Source organism: Otolemur garnettii, unplaced genomic scaffold (assembly GCF_000181295.1).
Source record: "Otolemur garnettii isolate 467f Iridium unplaced genomic scaffold, OtoGar3 scaffold00011, whole genome shotgun sequence".
In the NCBI taxonomy this organism is placed as follows: domain Eukaryota; kingdom Metazoa; phylum Chordata; class Mammalia; order Primates; family Galagidae; genus Otolemur; species Otolemur garnettii.
Window position 1 is genome coordinate 17,353,596 of NW_003852406.1, and position 7,555 is coordinate 17,361,150.

Genomic DNA, 7,555 nt, shown 5'->3' on the forward strand with positions numbered 1-7,555 from the left:
AAAAAAAAAAAAAAAAAAAATAGAAAGGAAGAGAGAGAATTATTAATTTTAGACACTATGATTGTATACATAGGAAGTCCAGAGGAATCAACTGAAAAACTCTTAGGATTAATAAAATAATTCAATGAAGTGGCAAGATATATGATAAAATATGACCCAGAGATAAATGGACACAAAAATTTAGAATCTTTTTAAAGAGATTCCATTTACAACAGTGTGTATATATGTTTCATCTGGAAAAGATTAAAGAGAAATATGAATGACACATAAAACAATAAAATTGTTGAGTAAAACAATAAATTAGTTGAATTATTAAAGCCAAATTGGATAAATGGAATGACATTGTCTATTTCTGGCAAGAAAAAGTATAGCTATTATTTTTTCCCAATTAGATTAAACCTTTGATCCAGGCTTGGCGCCCGTAGCACAGTGGTTCCAGCACCAACCATATACACCAAAGTTGGTGGGTTTGAACCCAGCCCAGGCCAGCTAAAACAACAATGACAACTGCAACAACAACAACAACAACAACAAAATAGCCGGGTGTTGTGGCGGGCCCCTGTAGTCCCAGCTACTTGGAAGCTGGGGCAAGAGAATCTCTTGAGCCCAAGAGTTTGAGGTTGCTGTGAGCTGGGATGCCATGGCACTCTACCCAGGGCAACATAGACTCTGTATCAAAAAAAGAAAAAACAAAACAAAAACTTTGATCCAGTTTTAATCAAATCCAAATACATTTTTGACAACTGAAGGATCCTATAGTTTTCCTGAAAGAATAAATAGAAGATACATAAATGAATATCCTGGGGGAAGAAAATAAAGAGGATCTAACTCAGCCAGATTCAAACTTTTATGAAGCTAAAATAATCAGCATAGATATCTGATACAAAAATACACAAACTGATTGGTGGACTACAGCAGAGGGTCCAAAAGTAAACTGTAACCAACAAGAAATCTCAAATAGGGTGGCACCTGTGGCTCAAAGGAGTAGGGTGCTGGCCCCATATGCTGGAGGTGGTAGGTTCAAACCCAGCCCCGGCCAAAAACTGCAAAAAAAAAAAAAAAAAAAAAAAAGAAATCTCAAATATGAGAAGGAGCTCTTGTATTTAATAAATGGTCAAATGAAACTGCTACCACATGGCAGCACCATGAGGAAGTGCCTGCTGAGGCCCCAGAGAAGACACAGAAAGTCAGAGGTGGTGAGCACACTGACCTGGACCTGGGGGTTGTGGCAGAGCATCTATCTGTGTCCCCAGCAGGGAAAGCCAACCTAGTCATAGGGTTTAATAACACCAGAACTCCCACTGCAGGGCACTGATTAGCGTGGGCAGTTAGTTTCCGATCATGGTTGTATGTTGGAATCACCTAGAAAGCTTTAAAACTATTAAATGCCTAGGCCACACTCAAACCCAAGTACATCAGACTCTCTGGGGGTGGGGGGCTTCCTGTGTCAGTATTTTCTAACACTTCCTAGGTATTTCCAATGAAAAGCCAAGCTGAGAACCACTGGTGCTGGGAGAGAGCACGTGCAGTGCTGTCTCTGACTGAGCTGGGTTCTCATCTGTGAATAGGGCCACTAGCACCCAAGTGTAGGTGATTGTGAGCAGCCCAAGAGATGAAGTGCACAGTATGTGCATCCTGGTACTGCAAAAATGGGTGTCAGTTCTTTCTCTCTGCAGAGTGTATGGGGGATGCTTAGGAGAAAGCCTGGAGCTGGGGAGGTACCAGGGATGGAGATGCAGCCCCTCCCCATCTGGGAACCTCTTTGCTCTTCCTCCTCCCCACATCTAAGCTGAACTCCACTGGAGCACAGAAGGCCTGAGATGCCCTTGGCATCTTTTCCACCTGGATGTGTTCAGGAGGTGGGACAGGTGGCATAGACACGTGTTCTGTAAGGGGCCCAGTTGGCTCTTTTCCCTCTCTCCCTTCATTGTCCTCAGGTACCAGGAGCTACCAGGAGCACGGCCACCGGATGCTGCTCATTTGGCTGCACGGTGTGGCCATGGCTGGTGAGAACCCCAGCAAAGTGCTGTTCGAGGGCCTAGTGGCCATTGGCAGAAGGGACCTGGCTGGTAAGAGCATGCTCTGCAGGGCTCCTGCTCAGGAGCTACATGGCCCTCTCTGGAATGCAGCAGGGCCCTTGAAGGGCTACTCAGACCAGGCTGCTGGGACGATGGCCCAGGACCTTCCATATTCCTAGTCCTTGCCCTGCCTTCTTCATCCATGCCGAGACTTGGGCAAACCATAATGCCTCAGTTTCCCCATCAGTAAATAAGGATTTGGGCCCAAGTGAACCTTATGACCTTCACAGCCTCCAAGCCACTGAAGCTATCTATATTCTCTTCCATGCCAGCCCTCTATACCTTTATTATTATTTTTTTTCTAGTTTGGAATAAAGCTGGAACGGCCTTCAGATTTCTTTTTCACAAACATGAAGACATATAAGCCAACAACTGGCTTAATATGAGTAGAAGGAGTCAGATCTGGCCAAATAAGCCATCACAACCTATTTGAGGATGCCAGTCCCAAAAGCCTGGTTTAAGATGCAGGGCAAGCAGGATAAAAGGATCTAGCACTCATCCCTCATTAAAAACATAATCAACTCACAACAAAAACCCCCTAACCACTGTAATGTCTATGGACACGGCACATTATGGAGCAACCACGGGAGGGATATTAGGCAGTCACAGTTATGAAGCTTCGTTAGTGATGAGGCAATGAGGAAACCCGTTTCTAGTGCATTACGGAGGAAAAGGAAAGCCCAGCGTGGGGGCCAGTTCACAGCAGCTGCAGGCAAGGTGGGAAGGCAGGGGGTCATTTCAGGGTGGAGGAATTACTGATTCCTATATTCTTTTTCCAAACTATTTTTTTTTTTAGAATCTCACTCTGTCATCCTGGGTAGAGTGCCATAGTGTCAGCTTAGTTCACCAGCAACCTCAAACTTGTGGGCTCAAGCAATCCTTACCTCACCCTCCCGAGTAGCTGGGACTACACCATAATGCCTGGGTAAATTTCCTATTTTTAGTGGAGTTGGGGCCTCACTCTTGCTCAGTCTGGACTTGAGCTCCTGAGTTCAAGGGATCCTCTTGCCTTGGTCTCCAGAGTGCTAGGATTACAGGCATGAGCCACTCCACCTGGCCTGTTCTTAAATATATTTGTTGCATCTTTTAATACAAACTCTGGTAAGTGATTAAAACATACAACCAGCCCTCTGCTAGGCTCAGTGAGTGGCACAGGCCTGTAGTTGCAGCGACTCAGGAGGCTGAGACAGGAGGATCTTTTGAGCTCAGGAGTCCAGCCTGGGTAACATAATGAGATCTGCCTCAAACAAACCAACAAAAGCAGCTGCCCAAAAAACTTAGCCCTGTGAGGCAGCAGTCACACAACTCAAAGCAACATTATTCCTGTCTTTTGCAGAGAGCATTAGGAAGAAAGCAAACGCGGAGCCAGCCACCCCTAGGAGGTGCACAGCCATGTGACTGGAAAGTCTGTGCCTTCAGGCGCGTGGGACCCTGGAGTCAGGGGCATCCTGGACAGAAGATGACCACCGTTTAAGGGCTTAAAAAAAAAATCACTGTTAACAGATCTCCAGCTGCTTCTGCTGAAGTGCGTAGTCCTGCAGAGACCAGTAGGCAAATATCTGCACAGTAATCTTCTCCACTAGGATTGGTCCAAGGCTTGTTGCGGGTTTTGTGGGTAACCTCACTTCACTTTCAGCTTTATCATTGTAAACCTCATAGCCATCCCTGGAGGTGCAAGGGGCATCTTTACAAGTAGGGCACTCAGGCTCAGGGAGGAGAAGCAGCCTGTCCAGGTCGCATGCTAATTGGGTGGTGGGTCAGGTGCCATGGCCAGCATTCCTCCCACCCTAATCTGAGGAGTGGGCTCTGTGCATCACTTACAAGGGGACTGCCCTTAACCCACCCACTGGATTTAAAGAATTCCATGCTGGCTCGGCGCCTGTGGCTCAAGTGGCTCAGGCGCCAGCCACATACACCTAAGGTGGTGGGTTTGAATCCAGCCCAGGCCCGCCAAAACAATAACGGTTGCAACCAAAAAATAGCCGGGCGCTGTGGCGGGCAGCTGTGGTCCCAGCTACTTGGGAGGCTGAGGCAGGAGACTCACTTGAGCCCAGGAGTTGGAGGTTTCTGTGAGCTGTGATGCCACAGCACTCTACCCAGGGGGATAGCTTGAGGCTCTGTCTCAAAAAAAACAAGAATTCCATGCTTACTCCACAACCCTTTTATTTTCAAGCTTATCTATACATTTTGGCAGTTCCAGGAGGCACACACTCTCATTTTCCCCTTGTTTTATAATTTTTAAAAGTTAAGCTTTTCATTTCGAAATCATTTCAGATATACAAAAAAAATTGCAGAAACAGTACAAAGCATTTTCAAATAAGTAGTACTCTTCACATAGCTTCCCTAAATATTAACATCTTCCGTAACTGAAGTATAATTCTTTTTTTTTTTTTGTGAGACAGGGTCTTACTCTGTTGTCCTGGATAGAGTGCTCTGACATCATAGCTCACAGCAACCTCAAATGCTTGGGCTCAAGTGATGTTCTTTTTTTTGCAGTTTTTGGCCAGAGTTTTTGAACCCACCACCTCTGGTATATGGGGCCAGCATCCTACTCCTTTGAGCCACAGGTTCTGCCCCTCAAGTGATGTTCTTGAGCCTCCAGAGTAGCTGGGTGCTCACCACAATGCCCAGCCAGTTTTCTATTTTTAGTAGAGGTAGGGTCTCGATCTTGCTGAGGCTAGTCTTGAACTATTGATCTCAAGCAATCCACCCACCGTGGCCTCCCAGAGTGCTAGGATTACAGGCTACCATGCCTGACCCTACATATAATTTTCAAACCCAGGAAATTCATTCTGATACCATTAGCTAATCTTCAGATCTTATTCAAATTTTGTCAGTTGAGCGATCCATGTCCTTTTCTTAGGACTAGATCCAGTCCAAGATCAAAATCAAAATTGCCTCTATTATCATGTTTCTCTTTCTTGTTTTTTTTTTTTTTGAGACAGAGTCTTACTGGATGGAGTGCTGTGGCATCATTGTAGCTCACAAGCAACCACAAACTCTTGGGCTTAAGCCATCCTTCTGCCTCAGCCTCCTGAGTAGCTGGGATTAAAGGTACCCAACACAACAGCTAAAAAATTAGCTGGCCAATTTTTCTACTTTTAGTAGAGACAGGGTCTTGCTTTGCTCAGTCTGGTTTTGAACTTCTGAGCTCAAGTGATTCACTGGCCTCAGCCTCTCAGAGTGCTAGGATTATGGGTGTGAGCCACTGTGTCCCGCCCATTTTTCTCATTTTCAAGAGCCCCGTATGAAGGGACACCTCTCTGGAGCAGCACCATCCCGTAGAGCTTGCTACACCAATGGGAGCTTTCTGTTTTCTGCACTGTCTAGTAGGGTAGCCATTAGCCACCTACAGCGATTGAGAATTATTAAAAGAATTGTGGCTTGAGAGGCTGAGAAACTAAAATTTAATTTTCAGGTGGCATCTGTGGCAGGTGGTAACTGCCTTGGACTGCGGTTGGCTTTTAGGTGCCAGGCAAGCACAGCTTGTTGTGGGGCTCATCCATATCAGGAGGGTGTGTTTCCAGGGAACTGTGACTCTGGAAGCTTCATGGTTTCCCAGAATGTGGGGAATGTATTGGAGATGCAGGACAGCCTAGAAGTTCTGTCTGGACACTTTCTAATTTGAGCTTTCCTGCTATGGCCAGTTTAAGAGCCCACATCTTAGAAAAGCTCCCCTCAAAGCTCCCCACTGGGCCTGAGACTAGAAAGGACGTGGAATCAAAATTATAAGAGAGGGCCGGGTGTGGTGGCTCACTGTAATCCCAGCTCTCTGCGAGGCCGAGGCAGGTGGATTGCTTGAGCTCACGAGTTCGAGATTAGCTGAGCAACAGCGAGATCCCATCTCTAAAAAATAGCCAAGTGTTGTGGGTGCCTGTAATCCCAGCTACTTGGGAGGCTAAGGCAAAAGGATCACTTGAGCTCAAGAGTTTGAGGTTTCTGTGAGCTATGACATCATGGCATCCTACCAGGAGCAAGAAAGTGAGCCTCTGTCTCAAAAACAAAAACAACAACAACAAAAAAACACCAATCAAACCAACAAATAAAAAAAAACTGTCAGAGCTCCATGGGGCGTTGGCTACTGCACAGGGCTGATGGGGTTCGCAGTGGTACAGTCTTTGAAGGGCAGTCCGAAATTATCTATCCAAATTACAAATATCTTTACACCATGGTCAAACAATTCCACTTCTAGAAATTTATCCTACAGATAAATCTGTGTATATACAAAATGACAGGTATGTGAGGTTATTATTATCACATTATGTGAAAAAAACAGAAGATAGGAAAAGATTATGAATAAACAAAGGGACCATCTATAAAGGACTGGTGAGATATGGTCCATCCAAAAAAGAGTGAAGGTTCTTTTCATGTATCGTTATGGAAACAGCTCCAGGATAAATTAAGTACTAAAAAAAAAAAAATCAAGATATCACTCAATATATATAGTATGCTATTAGTATATATTGTTGTATAAGAAGAAAAGGACATAAGATCTATATTTGCTTATATTTGCATAAATAAAGCTAGAAAAAGGCCAAGAAGCTAAGTGGTTTCCCTGGGTAAGGAGGATAGTGGGGAGCAGTTGGACTGGGTTGGGGCAGGGAGAGAGTTCTTGGTGGGACTTTTTTTTTTTTTTGGAGACAGAGTCTCACTTTGTCACTCTTAGTAGAGTGCCGTGGACTCATAGCTCACAGCAACCTCAAACTCTTGGGCTCAAGCAATCCTCTTGCCTCAGCCTCCTGAGTAGCTGGGACTACAGGTATTTGCTATAATGTTTGGCTAGTTTTTCCATTTTTAGTAGAGACAGGGTTCCCCTCTTGCTCAGGTCTTGCTCAGGCTGGTCTCAACTTCTGTGCTCAACCACTCTACCTGCCTTGGCCTCCCAGAGGCTAGGTTTATAGGTGTGAGCCACTGCTCCTGGACTTATGGGGTTTAATGTGTCAATATTGGTTCATCAGTTATCAAGTGTCACACTGAGGTAAGATATTAATAATAGTAGAGAGGGATATATGGGAATTCTCTGCTCAATTTTTCCCTAAACCTAAAACTGTTCTAAAAAAATAAAGTATTTAGCCAGGTGTGGTGGCTCATGCCTGTAATCCTAGTACTCTGGGAGGCTGAGGCAGGAGGATCTCTTGAGTTTAGTAGTAGAGTCCAGCCTGAGCAAGAATGAGACCCTGTCTCTACTAAAAATAGAAAAACTAGCCAGGCATTGCAGTGGATGCCTGTAGTCTCAGCTACTCAGGAGGCTGAGGCAAGAAGATTGCTTGAGCCCAAGAGTTTAAGGTTGCTGTGAACTATGATGCCATGGTACCCTACCCAGGGAGATAGAGTAAGACTGCCTGCAGAAGAGAAAAAAAAATGTATACATATAAAGTATTGTAAAACTAAAAGTAAATTATACAAACAAAATGAAGAAAAATGAAGCTTTAAAATAAACCCACCCATTCTATTTGGAAGAGATAATTTTCTACCAC

At 44.7% G+C, this 7,555-nt stretch overlaps 1 protein-coding gene across 1 annotated transcript in view; it reads left to right on the forward strand.

Moving 5' to 3' along the window:
* The window catches only part of ANKDD1A (ankyrin repeat and death domain containing 1A), a 48,603-nt gene extending 41,778 nt beyond the window's left edge, over nucleotides 1–6,825 (forward strand). Inside the window, exons 14-15 of the mRNA XM_003784650.1 lie at nucleotides 1,938–2,095; nucleotides 6,766–6,825. Of these exons, the coding sequence (XP_003784698.1) occupies nucleotides 1,938–2,095; nucleotides 6,766–6,825 (218 nt within the window). The remainder of the gene's footprint in view (nucleotides 1–1,937; nucleotides 2,096–6,765) is intronic.
* The last annotated feature ends 730 nt before the right edge of the window (nucleotides 6,826–7,555 follow it).